Source organism: Entelurus aequoreus, linkage group LG26 (genome assembly GCF_033978785.1).
Source record: "Entelurus aequoreus isolate RoL-2023_Sb linkage group LG26, RoL_Eaeq_v1.1, whole genome shotgun sequence".
Taxonomy (NCBI): Eukaryota; Metazoa; Chordata; class Actinopteri; order Syngnathiformes; family Syngnathidae; genus Entelurus; species Entelurus aequoreus.
Genome location: NC_084756.1, coordinates 16281947 through 16305139, shown reverse-complemented (window position 1 = coordinate 16305139; position 23193 = coordinate 16281947). Strand labels below are relative to the sequence as shown.

At 38.1% G+C, this 23193-nt stretch overlaps 1 protein-coding gene across 2 annotated transcripts in view; it reads right to left on the bottom strand.

Annotated features, from left to right (window-relative positions):
- cntn2 (contactin 2) overlaps positions 1-23193 on the bottom strand; it is a 72020-nt gene that overhangs the window by 21417 nt on the left and 27410 nt on the right. For both annotated transcript variants that reach the window (XM_062037613.1, XM_062037614.1), the window contains exons 12-18: positions 20533-20660; positions 16646-16821; positions 12991-13111; positions 11190-11348; positions 10850-10999; positions 5842-5912; positions 2710-2944 (exon numbers count right to left, since the gene is read on the bottom strand). In XM_062037613.1, coding sequence (XP_061893597.1) covers positions 2710-2944; positions 5842-5912; positions 10850-10999; positions 11190-11348; positions 12991-13111; positions 16646-16821; positions 20533-20660 — 1040 coding nt within the window. The remainder of the gene's footprint in view (positions 1-2709; positions 2945-5841; positions 5913-10849; positions 11000-11189; positions 11349-12990; positions 13112-16645; positions 16822-20532; positions 20661-23193) is intronic.

The window sequence follows — 23193 nt, the reverse complement described above, 5'->3', positions numbered from 1 at the left end:
ATTTGGGTAGCTAACGTTGACTATTACTGAGTGTATATTCTTTCAAAACAACAACAGAACTGCAAATTGTTAGTAGGTTCCCTAGGACTGCTTTTGTCTAGGTGCATGTGCTCCCTGCATGTACGTGTAAACAAGATAGCACTGAGTAGCCCCCAAACTATAATTTATCGGGCCAACAAGCAATTTTTAATCAATGTACTGTAACTACACTGCAAAAAGTCAGTGTTCAAAAACAATAAAAAAAAAAAAAATGAGGGGTATTTTATTTGAACTAAGCAAAATTATCTGCCAATAGAACAAGACAATTTGGCTTGTCAAGACTTTCCAAAACAAGTAAAATTAGCTAAACCCAAAAACACCTTAAAATAAGTATATTCTCACTAATAATAAGTGCACTTTTTTTGGTACAATTTTTTTTTGACCTTTTTGCTCAATATGTTGAAAAATATTCTTAAATTAAGTAAATGCCGGTGCCATTATCTTGACATAATGATATGCGCTCGGCATTACATTTCTTGAAACCAGCAAACTTATACTAAAAACTAATTTATTGTTCTTAATGGAAAGGCAACCGCTTGTTACTCTCGGGGTCTCCTAGCCGCTCAGGCAAATCATATGGTCTAAAAATGCATTTTTCCATCGATAACATGACATCATCGCACCAAGTGCGTGCTCTTTCAGTCAATTAGTGCGCATATATATAGCCCGGCCTCCGGTCAAATTTTTTTTTATTGTAATTTTGAAGAATTTATCTGAATGTGCATGAATTATTTCTGTTCAAAATTGTTTGAAATGTCACATGTTAAATGTTTTTTTTTTTCATGCTTGAAATAAGAAATTATTACTTTAAAAAAGTAGTTTTATACTTGTGAGTGTTGATGACACAGCTTTGCAACAGTTGATATTCTAGTTTCAAGCATGTTTTACTCAATATAGGTCATCAAATCTCAGCAACAAGCTGTAATATCTTACTGAGATCATTTAGGACCAAAACCCTTAAAACAAGTAAAACACTAACATAAAATCTGCTTAGTGAGAAAAATTATGGTATGAGACAGAAAATAAGCAAATATCACCCTTATTGTAAAAAACATAGACACTTTTAAACAGCAGTGGTGTGCCGTCAGGGCCAGCAAGGCCTTCTCTGCTGGCCTAACAACCAGAAATCATGATCATAATTAAACATAAAGGTAATTTTTATTTACTTTCCCTAAATATCTAAAAGTATTCATATTCTCTTCATGTCATATCATGCTCCTTCCAATGCTGTTGTTTTCAGGTTAGAGTTTCTGCTTGATTGATGTGGGATTTAGTTGGTTCTTTTCAATGTATGAAGAGTGTGGTTGTAGACCTGCACCACGTGACCCTTTTGCTGAAAAGATCCAGGTATGTTAAACAGTTTTACTGTATTTACACTTCTGGCATTCATTTAACTCCTATTTTTTTATGATCTGCTCTCAGCTTTATGTTGGCTGTTTAGGCCAAAGTTGTTGACATCATATTCAGTGTTCTGGTCTGTTGGTGCACTGCAAAAAGTCAGTGTTCAAAAACAAGAAAAGAAAATACAAAAATTAGGGGTATTTTATTTGAACTAGGCACAATTATCTGCCAATAGAACAAGACAATTTGGCTTGTCAAGACTTTCCAAAACAAGTAAAATTAGCTAACCTCAATGAACCCAAAAATACCTTAAAATAAGTATATTCTCACTAATAACAAGTGCACTTTTCTTGGTAGGAAAAAAAAGAGACCTTTTTGCTCAATATGTTGAAAAATATTCTTAAATTAAGTAAATGCCAGTGCCATTATCTTGACATAATGATATGCGCTCGGCATTACATTTCTTGGAACCAGCAAACTTATACTAAAAACCAATTTATTGTTCTCAATGGAAAGGCAACAAGGCAACCGCTTGCTACTCTCGAGGTCTCCTAGCCACTCAGGCAAATCATATGGTCTAAAAATGCATTTTTCCATCCATAACATGACATCATCGCGCAAAGTGCATGCTCTTTCAGTCAATTAGTGCGCATATATACAGCCCGGCCCCCGGCCAAAATTGTTTTAATTGTAATTTTGAAGAATTTATCTGAATGTCCATGAACTATTTCTGTTCAAAATTGTTTGAAATGTTAAATGTTTGAATATTAACTGCCAGTTTACTGTACTGTGCCAACTGTACTACTATATGAGTACGTATTTTCTATTGTTTCATTGAAAATAAAACAGCAAAGTCCATTTGGCTGTCATCTGTTTTAATTATTAGACACAATTGTGTCAAAATCATGATTTTGTTTTTCATGCTTGAAATAAAAAAATATTACTTTAAAAAAGTAGTTTTATACTTGTGAGTGTTGATGACACAGCTTTGCAACAGTTGATATTCTACTTTCAAGCATATTTTACTCAATATAGGTCATCAAATCTCAGCAACAAGCTGTAATATCTTACTGAGATCATTTAGGACCAAAACCCTTAAAACAAGTAAAAGACTCTAACATAAAATCTACTTAGTGAGAAGAATTATCTTATTAGACAGAAAATAAGCAAATATCACCCTTATTTGAGATATTTAATCTTACTTAGATTTCAGTTTTTGCAGTGTGCAGTCAGCTTTCACACTACAGCAAACAGAGCAGAGTTTGTTTTGACTGGACCTACAAATAATGGGTGTGAATGCACCCCGTGAAATATTTGAGATAAACTGACCTTCCTCAGCAGAGTGGACAACAGCGATCTGGCTGAATGGACCTTGTCCCCTGCGGTTAAAAGCTTTGATCTTCACCTCAAAGGGCGTGTATGGCGTCAGGGTGACGTTGGAGTACACGTAGCGGGATGACTCCACCAAAGGAACGCGCACCTCAGTCCACAATGTCGTTTCTTCCTTCCTGAATTTCAGGATGTAACCAAAATCATCACCATTTTGGTATTCTCTGGCCATGGGCTGAAAGGTTGAGCAGAAGATGATAAATACATTAATAAAGGTTTTCATGTCACTTATCAATAAACTTTCAGGAAGACATCATGTCGAATTGTGCAGAGTAATTAGAGTAGATTTTTCTGAGCCTTTGAGGAGAGAACGAGGAAGCAGAGTAAAAAACATTTCACATTTTATTGTCATGGACAAAAAAGATACAAACCCCAAAACCAGTGAAGTTGGCACGTCGTGTATATCGTAAATAAAAACAGAATAAAATGATTTGCAAATCCTTTTCAAGCTATATTCAATTGAATAGACTGCAAAGACTGCAAAAGTGCCGACCGAGATGCTGGTGCAGTTCTACTCAGCCATCATCGAGTCCATCCTCACCTCCTCCATCACCGTGTGGTTCTCCGGCGCCACACAAGCATCGACTGCAGCGCATCGTACGTGCTGCTGAGAAGGTTATTGGCTGCAAGCTCCCATCCCTCCAGGACCTGTTCTCCTCCAGGACCAGGAGGAGTGTGGGTCGGATCACAGCTGACTCTTCTCACCCTGGACACAAACTATTCTCCCCTCTCCACTCAGGCAGGAGACTACGGTCCATCCAGACCCACACCTCCCGCCACTTGAACAGTTTTTCCCCCTCGGCCATCAGGCACTTGAACAATAAAAAGATCTGATAGCTCAGTTACAGCTCATGGTATTCTATTCTGTGTTATATGTGTTTTATGTTGCACGATTGCACCAAGTAAAACTCCTAGTTTGTGAACCTGTTCTCAAACAATGGCAATAAAAACTATTCTGATTCTGACAAGATACTTAACGTTCGAACTAGAAAACGTTGTTATTTTTTGCAAATATTAGCTCATTTGGAATTTGATGCCTGCAACATGTTTCAAAAAAGCTGGCACAAGTGGCAAAAAAGACAGAGAGTTGAGGAATGCTCATCAAACACTTATTTGGAACATCCCACAGGTGAACAGGCTAATTGGGAAACGGTGGGTGCCATGACTGGGTATAAAAGCAGCTTCCATGAAATGCTCAGTCAAACAAGGATGGGGCGAGGGTCACCACTTTGTGAACAAATGTGTGAGCAAATTGTCCAACAGTTTAAGAACATTTCTCAACGAGCTATTGCAAGGAATTTAGGGATTTCACCATCTACGGTCCGTAATATCATCAAAAGGTTAAAAGAATCTGGAAAAATCACTGCACGTAAGCGATGATATCACGGACCTTCGATCCCTCAGGCGGTACTGCATCAAAAACCAACATCAGTGTGTAAAGGATATCACCACATGGGCTCAGGAACACTTCAGAAAACCACGGTCAGTAACTAGTTTGTCGCTACATCTGTAAGTGCAAGTTAAAACTCCATTTATCAACAACACCCAGAAACGCCGCCGGCTTAGCTGGGCCTGAGCTCATCTAAGATGGACTGATGCAAAGTGGAACAGTGTTCTGTGGTCTGACGAGTCCACATTTTAATTTTTTTTTGGAAACTGTGGACGTTGTGTCCTCCAGAACAAAAAGGAAAATAACCATCCGGATTGTTATAGCGCAAAGTTCAAAAGCCAGCATCTGTGATGGTATGGGGGTGTATTAGTGCCCAAGGCATGGGTAACCATTAATGCTGAAAGGTACATACAAATTTTGGAGCAACACATGTTGCCATCCAAGCAACGTTATCATGGACGCCCCTGCTTATTTCAGCAGGACAATAACTTAGCCATTAAATTCTAAGCTAATGATCATTTGCCAAAAAAAGAAAAAAAAAATCTCAGTTGGAACATTAAATATATTGTCTTTGCAGTCTATTCAATTGAATATAAGTTGAAAAGGATTTGCAAATCATTGTATTCTGTTTTTATTTACGAATTACACAACGTGCCAACTTCGCTCGTTTTGGGTTTTGTAAATTAATCATTATTCTTTGCGTATATTGCTCATGTTTTGATGTAATTTCAAAGTCAAAAATAAGAACCTCGATTTAGGTCTTGATCATTAGAGTAACTTTAATCCTGTTAAATCCATGCTTAAATCTACTTGTAGTTTATTTTCGTGTTGATTTGTGTCCTTTTTTATGTTGTTTAAAGACGGGAAATAGTTTAGGGTGATATGAAGCTGCCAATAAAGTGTATACATCTTAAACAACTCAAAACATAAACACCTTAAAGCATTCAAACAAATAAAACAACTCAACTCAACCAATATAAATAAGTCAACAAACTCAAATAACTAAAACAAAACACCATAAAAAAGCCCTCAAAGAATTCAAACAAAAACACTTCAAATAATTCAAACATAAAATAACAAAAAGAACAATAAAAAATACCTCAAATCATTCAAACAAAAAAATAAATAATTCAAAGAATTCAAACTAAGACAAACGAAACATTTTCACAAAACAAACAACTCAAATAAGTTAAACAAAAACAAATAAAGAAACAAAAAACCCCACAACTCAAACAATAGCAAAATCAAATCAAATAACTCAAACAGCCGGAAACAAAACAATATAACTCAAAAGACAAACAACTCATAACTAAATAAAAAAAACCAACTCAAATGGTTTATACTATAAAAACAACGAATTTCAAAACAAACAATAACAAAAACAATAAAAATAACTCAAATAATTTAAACAAAAAACAAAATATTTCAAAGAATTGAAACAAGACAAGCCACACAACTCACAAAACAACTCAAAAAAAAAAAAACCTAAACAATGACACAAAAATAACCATACATTTTTTTTTAATATTTCAAACAAAAAATTGAAAGTCCCGAAAATAAAAAACAACAACAAACAAATCAAACTGTTCAAAAATCTCAGACAAAAAAAGCAACAACATTTTAAAAACAAACAACTCCAACACGTTGTCGCGTAATATTTACTGTACAGGTGCGCTACTTACTGTCCATGTAATGATAAGTTCATTTCCATATCCTCCTCCTCCTCCCAGTCCACTTGGAGCCACTGAGGGAGCTGAAGACCAAGTGCATGACACGATGATGTACAATATAGAGTAAAAACTGTCATATATCAGGCACTTTTAATGTCAGGATGACATTTCTGTTTGAATGTGGATTTCAGACTTACAGATGGTAGTCAAATATTACATTTCCAAGAACATGAACTATTGAGCTCTTACATAACGAATATATCCTCAACCCAATACAGTAGTGAAGTGAATTAATTAACTCATATTATGTTCAATATTTGGTGAATGTTTATATTCAACATGGACAAAGCGAACCGCCAGGTTTAAGTAAATAATGGTTGAGCCCATAATAAATTATGGAGCCTTAGTTGGACATTCGCATGTGGACTGGGTTAACTCTCTCACGAGAAGAGGCAATAAATTCAGACTTCGGAATGCAAAAGTGATAGCTCTATCCTGGAAGAGAGACTCCTTGTCTATCTTTACATCAACTTTTAAGTTACAACACACAGAGGTTGTTTTCCGGTCACTTACACATGAATCACCTCCCAGGGGGTGAACAAGGGGATGGGTCAAATGCAGAGGACAAATTTCACCACACCTAGTGTGTGTGACAATCATTGGTACTTTAACTTTAACTTAATATCTCCTTACATGGTCAGGTTGTACTCTCCTGAATTAACACACCCAGACAGAGAAGGAGGGAATATAAGACTGTGGTTTGGCTCCTCCAAGTTAGGAGTGCCTCATTTTCTTTGACTTGACCTCCTCCAGGTACTGCATGCCTGTATAATGACGCTCGCTTATAATAAAGCAACTTTTTTTTCAGAACAGCGGCTCAGACGTCTCTTTTTTTACCCAGCCGCACTGCAGTGTCACCCTTCTGTCCGGACGAGGATGACAAGACCTGAAATACACATCAGTACAAACCCGCGTATTCACGAGTCAGCATTTGTGACTATGCAAATTTGAAGATTTTTGATAAGTTATTTTTATCTTTAGGAAAACCCACCCACTTTTCCTTTACCCGCCAAAACTAAAGTAGACCTTTTTTGTGAGCAGAAAACCCATTTCCATTACGGTTTCCTCGGTTATGATTCATAAATATGTGTTGAGAACGCATGTTAGCATAGTACATAGCTGTATTATAATACAACTTGCCGTCGCACAGGAAGGCAAACCTCAATTTACTTCGACAATATTTCATTTGCTAATAGTAGCTTAGAAAGCACTGACCCAAACACTAAGAAAAAACAGAGGGTCATCATCTCCACCCACTCATCTCAGTCACGGTGCGATCAACGCAAACACAAGGCATGCTGGGAATCCCACGACAGGAAACTCCCTTTTACTTCAACATGCACAGAGAAGGAACGCCAAAAACAGGCCATGTGTCACGACCCTGCGTGACAGTTTTTAAACTCGTGTAATTTTCTCAGATCGTGGTGTTATCTCCGTTCTTGTTTTCACTTTCTTTATGTCTTTCATTTCCTGCCACCTTTCCTCTGGCCTGAGCGCTGCCTCTCTCACCTTATGGAAATCAGGAAACACCTGTTCCTGGTTACCAATCGGGTTGCTTTATATACCAGGCTGGTTTTCTGGACTGGGTTCTCATAGCTTTTCTCTTTTTAGTGTTTGTTTAATGGTTAGATTTCTGTGCACTTCCTGGCTGCACTAGCTTTTCATCAAATATACGTTTTACCTGCATTCCGCCTGCCGTCTCTGCCTGTGTGTCTTTGTCTGATTATAATTGTAATCAAAAATATAATCATTCACTGATGTTGAATTTGAATAATCAGTATCAGCATTGGTATGACCAATACTGCCCCTGCAACTACTTGGTATCGGGTCCATACCCGAATTTGTAATAGCATGAATGTTACATTTCAACAGAAGTATAGATAGAAACATGTTTCAACAAAAAGTAACCAGATATTAACAGTACATGAGCAAGTAGTTGAATAATAATTTTGAGAAAGTGATACAACAGGAAATTATGTAATGTTACTGCATATGTCAGCAGCTAAATTAGGAGCCTTTGATACCCATTTTGAAATGGTTTTATTATCATTCACATAAATCATATTTTGTGTATATAATGTACACTACCGTTCAAAAGTTTGGGGTCACATTGAAATGTCCCTATTTTTGAAGGAAAAGCACTGTACTTTTCAATGAAGATAACTTTAAACTAGTCTTAACTTTAAAGAAATACACTCTATACATTGCTAATGTGGTAAATGACTATTCTAGCTGCAAATGTCTGGTTTTTGGTACAATATCTACATAGGTGTATAGAGGCCCACTTCCAGCAACTATCACTCCAGTGTTCTAATGGTACAATGTGTTTGCTCATTGGCTCAGAAGGCTAATTGATGATTAGAAAACCCTTGTGCAATCATGTTCACACATCTGAAAACAGTTTAGCTCGTTACAGAAGCTACAAAACTGACCTTCCTTTTAGCAGATTGAGTTTCTGGAGCATCACATTTGTGGGGTCAATTAAACGCTCAAAATGGCCAGAAAAAGATAACTTTCATCTGAAACTCGACAGTCTATTCTTGTTCTTAGAAATGAAGGCTATTCCACAAAATTGTTTGGGTGACCCCAAACTTTTGAACGGTAGTGTATATATCGTTATCGCAGGAGGCTGCAATAGTTATCGTGATGTAGATTTTAGGCCTTATTGCCCATCCATACAACAACATACTACACACCACATGTGACGACAAGGCAAAATCCCAAAACGCACAAGTGTGTGTGTGTGTGTTCTTGTATTTCTACCCTTCTTGAGACATCTACAAGGAAAAGTACCTTCCATATGAGGACCGGTGAACAAGTTAGGACATAAATCATGGTCCCAATACGGAAAACCATTGCATCTAATAGAGAATGTCTCATTTGCACCCCTGGTGGTGAAATTTATCAAAATTAGGGTGGTCCCGAAAAGCAAGGATTTTTCAAATTGACAGTGTGTCGGTTTTAAAAGTGCTCTCCCTCTGGTCAACATATGAAATAACAAGTGTGTGTAAAAATTCGAAGTGCTCCCCCTATGGCCAACATATGTAATAACAAGTGTGTGTAAGAAATTGAAATGCGCCCCCTTTGGCCAAAATTTGTCAAAAAAAATAAATAAATATGTATATAGAGACATACTGTAACAACTTGAAGTAAATAATGAAAATTAAAAACCATCCATCCATCCATTTTCTACCGCTTGTCCCTTTTGGGGTCGCGGGGGGTGCTGGAGCCTATCTCAGCTGCATTCGGGCAGAAGGCGGGGTACACCCTGGACAAGTCGTCACCTCATCGCAGGGCCAACACAGATAGACAGACAACATTCACACTCACATTCACACACTAGGGCCAATTTAGTGTTGCCAATCAACCTATCCCCAGGTGCATAATGACAGCAATTTGGGTAGCTAACGTTGTCTATTACTGAGTGTATATTCCATCAAAACTACAACAAAACTGCAAATTGTTAGAAAGTTCCCTAGGACTGCTTTTATGTAGGTGCATGTGCTCCCTGCATGTACGTGTAAACAAGATAGCAGTGAGTATCCTGCACCCTTAAACTAATTCATCGGGCCAACAAGCAATTTTTTTCAACATACAATTTTCCGGAGGAAGCCGGAAAAAATTTAATAAAAATACATTAACTAAAAGCAGTCTTTTTCTCACAATGTGTCGACTTTTTTCTTATAAAATTGGGAACAATGTCTCATATTCTTTCTGTATCTGTAATATTGCAAAATGTTCTCGTAAAATTATTACTTTTTTATGTAAAATTACTTTTTAATGCAAAAGGGTGACATTTGCCATATAAAATGCTGACTTTTATCCCAATATTGCCAATGTTTTGGTTGTTCTTGTAAATTAATGACATTGTTTGAGTAAAATTATGACTTTTGTCATCATTTTGCTGTCATGGCGTGGACTATTTCGCAAATTACTGCGTGGATTGTTTTCCCGGGAAGCAAACGGACAGGATCGGACAAGGCTTGCAGGTAAATACATGATTTAGTTTTAACTCAAAAGCTACAAAAGGGTACAAACAAAAGGCGCTCACAGCAGAGGCACAAAACTTAACGCAGGAACAAAACTAACACTAAGGCAGAACTATGGACATGAAACAATAAAACACTTACTGTAGAAAGGAGCATGAAAAGAGCAGCATGAACTATGGCATGGATAATCAACATGAACTATGGCAAAATCAGAGTAGCACATAGCAAAAACAGAGTATGATAATGTCAAGAGTATCAAGAGTAATGTCGCCAGGCTGACTACCTGGCAACTACAGGCTTACATAGTCTCTTCCTTAATAGTGACAGGTGCGTGAGTCCAAATGAGTCAGGTGAAACCAATGAGTCGTCATGGTGACAAAACAAACCAGGAAGCGCAAACAGGAACTAAAAGAGTCCGAAAACCAACAGAACATAACCAAACAAAACATGACCACAGAACATGACATTTGCCGGGTAAAATTTCCGATTATTATTATAATATTGCCAACATTTTAAAGTTTTCTTATAAAATTGTGACTTTTGTCGAGTGAAATTACGACTTTATAAAATTGCCAACATTTTAAGCTTTTCTTGTAAAATTGCGACTGTTATTGAGTAAAATTGCAACTTTTATCATAATATTGCACAAATGTTCAGTTTTTCTTCAAAAATGTTGACTTGCATTGAGTAAAATTACGACTTTTATTATAATCTGCCAAAATTATAAGTTTTTCTTGTGAAATTACATCTTATTTTTCACAACAAGTTTTTTTTTATATATTTGCATCGTATGTACAGTATATATTATTAATGTTGTAAATACAAATCTCTATATAGCTAGAAAGGGTGATCCTACAGAGGAAGGCATTTTTCGGAGGTCTCAAGAAGGTAACAAATACAATAACGTTTTTGTGTGTGTGTGTGTGTGTGTGTGTGTGTGTGTGTGTGTGCATGCGTGCACATGTCTTTACCTGACTGCTGTGTGCGAATGGTTTGTGAGGGCATGCTTGGCTCTCCACTGCCCAGGATGTTGCTGGCGATGACCTGGAATTCATAATCCATCCAAGGTAACAACCCGACCACACTAGCAGACTCTGCATTTCCTTCTATATTCACTGGATCTGAATTCAAACGATAATAATCATAATAAATAAAATACAAGTGTTTATGTATCAGTTAACAAATCCCTAAAGTCATTGGCATCAAACAAATCCAGCATGAGGGTTGTTGATTTTTGAGATGTATGTTAAAATGTATTGGTCCTCACAGAAACATTTTTACAACAATAGATTGACAGCGGATTTCACACACCCGTCCTCATCTGCTTCCACTGTGTTGAGAGAGAAGATCGTCCTAAGATCACATAGTTGCCGATAGGACTGTGGTTGTCATAACCACGACTCCACGTCAGTTCCACTGATGTCTCTGCAACATTCCTTACCAGTAAACCTCCAGGAGGTCCTGGGGGGCCTGGACACAACAAGAAACTTACTTACTATCTACAAAGTAACTTTTCTAATAAAGTCTACACATCTCTAATCTTATATATAGTCGTGGTCAAAAGTCTACATACACTTGTAAAGAACATAATGTCATGGCTGTCTTGAGTTTCCAATCATTTCTACAACTCTTATTTGTGTGTGATTGGAGCACATACTTTGTTGGTCACAAAAAACATTCATGAAATTGGTTCTTTTCTGAATGTATTATGGGTCTACTGAAAATGTGAGCAAATCTGCTGCGTCAAAAGTATACATACAGCAATGTTAATATTTGGTTACATGTCCCTTGGCAACTTTCACTGCAATAAGGCGCTTTTGGTAGCCATCCACAAGCTTCTGGCACATTTGAAAGTCAAAAAGACGACAACTGGCCAGAGTGTGCATAGAAGTTGTGAGGTGGCAAATACATATGGGCGTGAGTGGAAAAAATCAAAAATCAAAATAAATTAAATCTTCTACCTCAATTTCGGTTTATGCACGATTATTCTAATCCCAACTATTGCTCTACCTATTGGTCTATGACATACTTATTGCACCAGAGTGTGTCTAAACAACTAAGGCAGAAACAGCTCACATTGACTGTTGGCTTGGTGTTTCAGTTTTCTTTCATGTTTCTGTGGTTTTTCTTTTGCTCTGGCTCTTGACGGAGGCGGTCGCACTACCTCCCTCTCTGTATCTCCCCTGCCTGCTTCTTTGTCCTGTCTTAACTTTAAGAGCCTTTCTTTCAGCACTGTTCTCTGAAATATAAACATGGATATGAGAAACTGGACCCTCAACTCAATTGACAAGATTTTCTCAAAAAGAAGCAAAGGTTCAGAGGAACAGTAAATTTGCTGCCGGATACATAAAGGGACTCGTGGGAGAAATGGCGAGTAATGTGCCTGTCAATTCTTTCCGTTGAGGACGTGGAAGATATCTATCTATTTGGAACCGTGATATGTGCATTACTTTTGTGTATCGACTAATTCAAAAGACAATGGCAGCCGTTCCAGGAGCCAAAGACTGTCCACAGCTCTACCTATTCCGTCCGTCCATTACGAAGGGCAAACAGACTGCATCGATCTCAATTTAATCACAAACTGGATTAACTGGATCTTGCAGAGGATTTCTGAAATGCAAAGATTGATCAACTTGAGGAACAGAATTGTCAATTAAGATCAGACAAACCATTGGAATGTGTCCAATTCGACTCCATCTGCAAATGGCCTTGGCCAGGCCGTGCATAAACATCGCAGTGAGTCTTGCACAGGGATAGTCTGCACCATCCTCTCCTCTTCAAGAACAGCTGGGACTGACTCCAGGTTTATAGACATAACACACTAATGGACTGCCATACAACCTTGCAGTGTAAAGATTGACTTTAAACTGGAAGCGACCACCCCCGTTGCAAGTCTTGTATTTTCTGTGTGTCAAAACATGTGTTTGTATGTGCTAATGTGGCTAGAGTTTTTTTCTGCCCCAAACTAAGCCCCCCTATATAAGCTTAGTCTGGGATTGACTTAATTGGTTGGTTAAAAGCTCTCAATGTCGGTTTTGCAAATGTTTTGAGAATGGTCCAGCCCTATTACATATCCTCCATTTTCTGCTACATTTTGTGATTCCAAACTTACCTCGTACTACTAGCTTGGCTGTTACTGAAGCACTGTCCACCACCGTCTGAGCGCTGCAGGAGTAAGTACCTGCCTGACTCAGCTGAGCATTGACAATAAGAAGGTCACCAATGGTTTCCTTCTACAAAAGTGCAGGAATGAAGTAAAACAAAGCAAAGCTGTGTTACATCAACAAAGACATTTCATTTCAAAATCATTGTAAATTTACATTTGTACCTGATCGACAGCAATTCAGTTTATCTTCAAATACATGATGAAGTGTATTTCAAGGGGGACCTAACGTTATTCAAAACAAATGACTATGTTTTTTTATATGCAAAATAATTAAAAATAAAATAGTTGAGGTCTAGAACCACTTTGGTTGTACACAACACAAACTATGACTAACATAACTGTTTTTATCACACATTCAATCAATCGCAACAGGACTGTTCAGTTTGTCTTTGAGGACTTACATTGGGCAGTCTAGCCCAGGAGTGCCCATTAGGTCGATCACGAGCTACCGGTCGATGGCGGAGGGTGTGTCAGTCGATCGCCAGCCAGGTATTAAAAAAATAGTCCTAAAAATTAGCGGTCATAAATATTCACTATGAAATCACTTTTGTCACTTGATTGACATTCACGGCACCCGAGGGTCTTCTGAGAAGACTCTGGCTGCTGCGAGCTCATTATTAAGAAAAAATGACCGACAGGAAGGCGAGAAACACTTTTTATTTCATCAGACTCTCCGCCGTACATGCCGTCAAAACTCTAAAGACGGACTGCACAGTTCCTGTCTTCAGAATAAAAGCGCTCTTTCATCCTGCCTGCGCTAACAAAATAAGTCTCAGAAAGCTAGCGTGCACAAGCTAGCAAGCTACGGATTTTGCCGCCAATGTATTTCTTGTAAAGTGTATAAAAAGGAGTATGGAAGCTGGACAAATAGGATGCCAAAAACCAACCACTTTCATGTGGTTTCGGACAGAAAGGAGGACTTTTTTTCTCCTGCATTAGAAAATGTGGACGTTATCAGCACTACTGTCTGATTCCAATCAATGCAAGTCATCAGAATCAGGTAATACACCAACTTGTATTCTTGTCTTCATGAAAGAAAGGAATCTATGTGGAATCTATGCTTGTATTATCATTAAACACCTTTAACTTGTTAACAAAAACGTCTCATTCATAAATAAATAAATATAAATTATATATATGAATGAGGTAGATCCCCTCGACTTGGTCAATTGAAAAGAAGCTCGCCTGCAGAAAAAATGTGAGCACCCCTGGTCTAGCCTAAATCTGACTAATCTTAGTCTCGACTAGATCTGGCCAATCTAAGTCTGAGCATAAACTGATGAAGCCAGCTCGGATAAGAGGTGAAACGTCTTCTAAGACAAACGGATTAGTCCATTTGTGATTGATTGAATGTCCTGAGAATACAAAGACCATATATAGATATATCCTGTCTCAGTGGCAGAAAGTTTGTTTTCATTGCGTTCCTTCTCTATGTCTTCTTCCACGACAACTAGTCCTCGCCTGTTCTGAGTTGTATTTATTGTAACCTTTTTTTGTTCTTTGCCACTCCTGCCTTCTCTGTTCTACCATCACACATGCTGATCTTTCATTGACACTCAACCCAGAAAACCACATACTCCACCAAATAATCAGTAAAACATTACAGTCACCACTCGTGCTCTGAATTTTGCAGCTTCACTCTATCATGGTTGTATTTTTCGTAAAGCAAATTTTATGTATTTTTATGTGTGTTATAGTACAGTATTTGTCTCATTTTCTATTATGTTGTGGTGCTGACAATAGATATCCACCAAGGAGGACTTCTGTTTTTGAGTTAAAGGAAACTTGCGTTTCCATGCCAATGTATCCATTGTTTACGTGTCTGTTTTTGGTGGTGAGTAAAACTGTTAAATTTTTTACTACTGCCTCTTCAATAACACATTTCCACATTGGTGAGCTTTTTGACGCGAGCGATATTAAAAGAGATGATGTGAGACTTACCAGTACTGGGGCGCTACTTAATGCTAACAACAATGCTATCAACAGTCCAGGCAGTGCTAAGTGGAGATGAACTCTGTTGATGCACTTTATCTTCAACATTATCAGCTCCAGGTGACATTGGTGAGTCTTTAGCTTAAGCGATGTGGAATGACAACATTGGAGACACAATGCCAACAATACGGAATTCTAACAACACAGCTAATGGCTGAAGTTGACCAACAACTTATGCCCTCGTTGGAATTACCCAGGATGTGATTAAGTATTTCCACGTCGTGGTCGTGTTTTAGTGGCTCGGCTACTGGTGTGTACTGCAATCTACAGTACAACACACTAACGGTTACTTTTAAATGACTATATGGGTGTTATTTCATATTTAGAAGGATATAACTATGTTGAAAAAAAAAAATTATTTAGAAGGTTGTAAACCGTTTTGTATACTCGAAAATATTAGATTTATTGATAATGATCGGACTTTTCGTAAATTTGTTTGCCACGGTCAGGCCTGCAACCAACCACGATAAGCGAGGGTCGACTGTTCTAATTATGTTTGTTATATTAATGGACGGCGGAAAAGATCATCAGGACTCCTCTTCAGACTCCTCCCACCCCCACCAAGGACTGTTTTCACTGCTGGACTCTAGAAAGAGGTTCCGCAGCCTCCGAAGCAGAACCTCCAGGTTCTCTAACAGCTTCTTCCCTCAAGCCGTAAGACTCTTGAACGCATCATAATTAAATTATCCCCTCAACTCCCCCCAAAATGGATTAACTTGCTGGAATAAAAAAGACAATATAACATACATCCATAAGCGTGGACGCATGTGAAAAAGTGCAATATATTTATCTGTACAGTAATCTATTTATTTACGGTATTTATATATATTTATTTATGTTATACACTACCATTCAAAAGTTTGGGGTCACCCAAACAATTTTGTGGAATAGCCTTCATTTCTAAGAACAAGAATAGACTGTTGAGTTTCAGATGAAAGTTCTCTTTTTCTGGCCATTTTGAGCGTTTAATTGACCCCACAAATGTGATGCTCCAGAAACTCAATCTGCTCAAAGGAAGGTCAGTTTTGTAGCTTCTGTAACGAGCTAAACGGTTTTCAGATGTGTGAACATGATTGCACAAGGGTTTTCTAATCATCAATTAGCATTCTGAGCCAATGAGCAAACACATTGTACCATTAGAACACTGGAGTGATAGTTGCTGGAAATGGGCCTCTATACACCTATGTAGATATTGCACCAAAAACCAGACATTTGCATCTAGTATAGTCATTTACCATATTAGCAATGTATAGAGTGTATTTCTTTAAAGTTAAGACTAGTTTAAAGTTATCTTCATTGAAAAGTACAGTGCTTTTCCTTCAAAAATAAGGACATTTCAATGTGACCCCAAACTTTTGAACGGTAGTGTATATATATTTATATATTATTTATATATATTTATTTATATATACAGGCACCTTATTGCTTTTTTATCCTGCACTACCATGAGCTTATGTAACGAAATTTCGTTCTTATCTGTGCTGTAAAGTTCAAATTTGAATGACAATAAAAAGGAAGTCTAAGTCTAAGTCTAAGTCTAATGCACTTTGTGAATTAGGGTTTCAAAATAATGCTGCTGCAAGTCTCTTGCAATCTGTCATGCACTTACGCCCTCCACTCGATGGTAGGGTCCAGTCGATTCCTCCAGGTCGAGTAGAGCCCCGTTGAGGGCCCAGGTGAAGGTCAGATCCATGGTAGGATCATGGGAGGCGTGACACTGCAGAGTTACATTTTCGCCCTGATTGATGTCAGCGTTGGAGGGAGCCAGTGTGATCTTGGTGGCGTCTGTTTGGGCAACATCACAAGTAACACTTATAGCGCTGAAGGAGACGAATAAAACAAACTTCAAGCGCGTAAAAAAACACTTAAACGCAAATGGGGGAATAATTAATAATTGTGATAATAATCGTTATTTTAATATTGTAAAATATATATATTTTTTGGGCATAATTTGCAGTCCTACTTCAAATATGTTGTATTGTCAATTCCTTCAAACATGCAAGACATAATCCACCTCTGCCTACAGGCAGACCTGCTCGCACCCTTATTGTCTTTCTCCGGGGTTCATTTAGGAAAAAAAAAATTCTGTTGTTACCCCTCTGTGTCTCCTGTGGCCGTTCTTACCACCACCCCCTTTTGTTACCATTTTTGCTGGTTTTAAACCGTCTGGCTTGCTTTTGGTTGGTGGACATTTTCTATTCATTATGCTTTGTTTCAGACTTTGTCTGCTTTTGTGGCTTTTAGTTTGACTTTTGCACAAGCTTCTTGCTACTCTTCTTGTTCAAATGAGCCTTGAATATACAGTATCATAATGATTTGGACTCCATGGGGGCCTGTGATGATGTTCCTCTTATAAATGTTACAATGGTATGTCTATGTGTCAAATCATAAAGGTAATGCATTAGGGCATGAACTTGAACGCAGTTTTGAAGGCCAGCCTACTCCCTCTCTGCTGAGCAGACTCTGCAGCGTCACATGTCATTCCTTCTCATTTCATGCTGTACTGCCTGCTCTGATTGCTACTAAATAAGTACTTCCGTGTTTATTTGTAAGGATATTTTACACATGACTGGATCAGTATGAAGATTGATGAGTATTATGTTCATCTAATCTTGGCATGCGTACAATAACACCGACATGCGACATGCAGTGACATAAATGCTGGTTAAAGCAATTTTTTTCCTAATATGCGGCACCAGGTGTACCTATTCTTTTGACTGATGAATCTATATAATGTTATTTGCAAGCTGAAGAGAACGTCATCACACACAAACTGCAGACTGACTCAAGAGAGGGTTATAAATATGACTGAGGAGCAAAATTTACCCCAAAGCATATCCAATACGGCAGCACGGGGGCAGAGGGGTTCGTGCGTCTGCCTCACAATACGAAGGTCCTGAGTAGTCGTGAGTTCAATCCCGGCCTCGGGATCTTTCTGTGTGGAGTTTGCATGTTCTCCCCGTGACTGTGTGGGTTCCCTCCGGGTACTCCTACTTCCTCCCACCTCCAAAGACATGCACCTGGGGATAGGTTGATTGGCAACACTAAATTGGCCCTAGTGTGTGAATGTGAGTGTGAATGTTGTCTGTCTATCTGTGTTGGCCCTGCGATGAGGTGGCGACTTGTCCAGGGTGTACCCCGCCTTCCGCCCGATTGTAGCTGAGATAGGCTCCAGCGCCCCCCGCGACCCCGAAGGGAATAAGCGGTAGAAAATGGATGCATGGATGGGCATATCCAATACATTTTATCTAGACCACCAGCCTTTCTGGGTGTTGTTGGTAAATGGATTTGGCTTTGCATAGTAGAGTTTTAACTTGCACTTACAGATGTAGCAACAAACTGTAGTTACTAACAGTGGTTTTCTGAAGTGGTCTTGAGCCCATGTGTTGATATCCTTTACACACTGATGTCGGTTTTTGAAGCAGTAGCGCCTGAGGGATTGAAGGTTCGTAATATCATCGCTTACGTAAAGTGATTTCTCCAGATTCTCTGAACCTTTTGATGATATTACGGACCGTAGATGGTGAAATCCCTAAATTCCTTGCAATAGCTCGTTGAGAAATGTTTTTAAACTGTTGGACAATTTGCTCACACATTTGTTCACAAATTGGTGACCCTCGACCCATACTTGTTTGTAAATGATTAAGCATTTTATGTAAACTGCTTTTATACCCAATCATGGCACGCACCTATTCCCAATTAGCCTGTTCACCTGTGGGATGTTCTAAATAAGTGTTTCATGAGCATTCCTCAACTTTCTCAGTCTTTTTTGCCACTTGTGCCAGCTTTTTTGAAACATGTTGCAGGCATCCAATTCCAAATGAGCTAATATTTGCAAAAAATATCAACGTTTTCCAGTTCGAACGTTAAGTATCTTGTCTTTGCAGTTTATTCAATTGAATATAAGTTTAAAAGGATTTGCAAATCATTGTATTCTATTTTTATTTACCATTTACACAACATGCCAACTTCACTGGTTTTGGGTTTTGTAAATGAAGATTACTCTTTAATAAAGACCTGGTTATTTTTCGTCACCCCAGTGCCTGGCATTCTGGGTTCCAACTTACACACCACGCACCAGTACCAATCATTTTACCTGCTACTTCTTCTGCCAACATGGCGATGAAACAAAATAGTCACGTGACATACGAATTTCACGCCAAAACCAACCTAGATCAGTATTAAGATGAGCCGCTAAATCCAAAAACGTGCAATTGCAACGTTACAATTTGGTTTGAGAAAACAAAGGAGAAAGGTAGGACAAAGTATTATGTTCATCTAACCTTGGCATTCCTACAATAACACCAACATGCGACATGCAGTGACATAAATGCTGGTAAAAGCAATTTTTTTTTAATGCGGCACCAGATGCACCTAATGTTTCGACTGGTGAATCTATATAATTTTTATGAAATTTATTTTCAACTGTGTCTGAAAAAAATTAGCGATCACAAGGAAGTGTTTTAAATGTAGATTACGGTTTAATAAAGACCTGGTTATTTTTCGTCACGCCAGTGCCTGGCATCCTGGGTTCCAACTTACACACCACGCACCAGTACCAATCATTTTACCTGCTACTTCTTATGCCAACATGGTAATGAAACAAAATAGTCACGTGACATACGAATTTCACACCAAAACCAAAGAAACGAGGAAAGATAGATTACAGTGAAAATGGTTTGTTGTATACAATATGGACTTTGCTAAATATGATCATAACTAAAATATGTAAACATGTACATATGCATACATACACTCATGCATATAATCACGTTTCATCAAACATATATTAACGTTGTTGCCCTAGGGGAAACTGGGTAACACATGGCACACTGACAAACCTTAACCTATTTCTACTATAACGATCTACAAGGTTAATACAGTTCGCTTCTCTTTCTTCATCTCCATTTATCTGCATTCTTTTGTATTTTAAGTTATCATTACATATATGTATTGTTGCATTTGAAACAATTCCATTGTTGATAATAGAGGTAATTATTGTTATTATTCATTATCAATAGTGCTATTTCTATTGGTATTTGTATTCCTCCAATTTGTAGTGTAATAATGCTCATTGTCATTTCTGTGTTATTAATATTTATTTCACCAACTGCTTCTTTGCTATCACTTTTACCATTAAATTTGTACATATCCTATTTTCTGATGCTGTTATGTTGTTGTTATTGTTGGGTTTGTTGTTTTCTCTTTGTCTTATCCCCTTCCTGTCCCCACAATTTCCCCCTCTGTCTTCCTTTTTTTCTCTTTCTATCCCCTCCTGCGGCTGCATCAAATAATAATATAAATCCATTTAATAAAGTCAAATACAAATAAGGCAACAAAAGAAGTATCCCGCACTTTTCTTTTGTAAAGTAAATCTGTACAGCCGATACGGGCATCTACATCTACTATATGATTTGCTTGAGTAGCTGGACAGGACAAAAATAAATAAATAAAAAAATGTAAAAATTTGTATTTTCTGCAGTGCGTATACTATACCTCTGACAGACAGGTGTCCTGTGCTGTTTGCTTTGCCCAGGTAGTTCTCAGCGAAGCAAGTGTATTTGCCTTCATCTGCTCTGCTGATATTCGTAATCCACAAGATACCATCTGGAGTCACTGTCAGCCTGTGCAGACGTTGGACATGTGTCACAAACATATAACAAATTATAAATGTAGTAGAATTGTTCAAACATAGTCTATATATATTGTGTATATTTAGTAGAATGGTGAATACTTAGTTTATAGATTGTTTGTACATTTTGTAGAACATACATTTATGGGGTCAAAATGAGTTTTAGAAAATGTTCCTGAAAGTGTGGTTCCTGCATGAACGTTACACTCACACGTTATGAAAGTCATTTAGGGATTCCATAATGTTGCGATCGCACCACTTCACACAAATTCAACCTATCCCCGTAACTTTTTTGCCAATATTCGTCAATTTTGGCCAATCAAAGAACTCAGGACTCAAACGCAACATGTTGGCCTAACCAATTGAATGTCTCCCTTTCCAGAGAACTTGGTGTGTACTGTAATGAGAATTTTATCATCGTCTCTCATTTACCAATAAACTCACAGATATCGAACACTCTCCACAGTTATCCAATGTTCCCACCTGGTAAAGTGCAGGTAAACTACGTGAAATGGACTGGTCACATGAGTAAACCTGCCATCAGATAAAATACACTGTTGGTTTAGAGACATAGTGAAGTCTCTTGTTAGTCATCCACTCTTTTTGTCTCTGTGAGTGGGGACAAGGCTGCTAGCATATATGTACAAAAGTTGAGAGTTTTAACCATAGACATCGTTTAAGTAGACGCAGCATCGAGCGCTACTGCCTACTGGCGCTGACGAGACGTGGGCCCGCCATTATTGGAGTGGTGATCCGCTCCACTCAGTGCAATTCATTTGGCAGGAGCAATGAACTGTCAGCGCATTTCATTCATTTTACGTCACTGAATACCACTGATTTTCACTCGTTTTTTTGTCATACGTGTAGCTATGATAAAGGACACATGTTTTGGCGTGTTTTGTTATTCATAGTTTGCTTAACAGTAATAGAATATTCTTATGTGCTATAGGTGACCAGACGTCCGAGAAGGGGGAAAAAACGGTCAGCTATTTTTAAGTTGAAGATCAATATGATAAGGTTATATATACATGCGTGTATCCTACATAAACAATGTATGAATACATTAGATATCTATATATCTTAGGGACCTATAGACTGTATCTCTGTTGCTGCAGCAGCAGCGAGTTTATTCTGTCTTGACACTTTGTATTGATATTTTGTATTACATTCTTTCCTTCTCAGTGGCCTAGTGGTTAGAGTGTCCGCCCTGAGATTGGTAGGTTGGAGTTCAAATCCCAGCCGAGTCATACCAAAGACTATAAAAATGGGACCCATAACCTCCCTGCTTGGCACTCAGCAACAAAGGGTTGGAGTTGGGGGTTAAATCACCAAAATGATTCCCGGGCGCGGCGCCGCTGCTGCCCACTGCTCCCCAAGGGGATGGGACAAATGCAGAGGACAAATTTCACCACATCTAGTGTGTGTGTGACAATCATTGGTACTTTAATCTTAAATGATAATGTTTACAGTGATTGTTTTACATGCATTTTTTATGTATGTCGCTTTGGATAAAAGTCCCACACATTTCATGAAGGTGGGCTACACAAAATTGGGTTGGAAAGCCAGACTAAATTTAGACTTGTATAATACTGTATAGCCACTGTCCATCTGATTGTCTAGTTAGCTAACATATATTAACACCCCCCCACCCCTACACAATCTGGACTGTGGTCCTAACTAACCCTGTTGACTTTTACAATCTTTATCTTCATAATTTATTTCAACTTTATGTTATTCAAGTATGACATTTTTAAATGTAGTTAATTTAACTGACAAGCAATTCTATTATGGTCATACGCTTGTTTGCTAGCGGCTACGATTTCAGTACTATTGAAGATCTTTGCTCCTTCTCAACTCTGTGGTAATATCTTTTTCACAAAATACAACCAATAGTACGTTAATGTTAAAATTTACTTGTTAAAAGTAATCCCCCGATTCCTATTTTCAACAGTCCGCTCATTTGAGCAGGAAAACGCTTTGTTTTCTACCTGTCAACTGTCAGTTTAGCATCTTTGTTTTCTACTTCTCAACTGTCAGTTTAGGCTGCTCGCCGGCTCCTCATCACCACTTGAAGATGGCGGCCGAATTTCTCGCGTCACAGCAGCCAATGCTGTGTCTACTTATAAGATGTCTATGGTTGTAACGTAATGTAAGGTGATAGCCTACAATATTATCAGCTGTTCCTTATCCCACTTCTGAAAATTCCTGAAAGTTTAATCAAAATACACCCAGGCCTTTTTGAGTTATGTTGAAAACTGATTAGGTAACTGGCGACAACGATTACATGACCGACTTGTCAGAAATAAAACATTTTATGAGGTTTTCAAAAATAAAGATTGTGTCTACTCCTGTGGAAAGAGACTTCATAATGTTTTTATTCAATTTCAAAGGTTCAATATTTATACCCTGGTTTAAAAAAACCCGTAGAGAAATTATATTAAAGAAGGGGTGACAAACTAATTTGAGCTCAGGGGCCGCATCGAGGAAAATCTATTCCCACGAGGGCCGGGCGGGTAAAATAATGG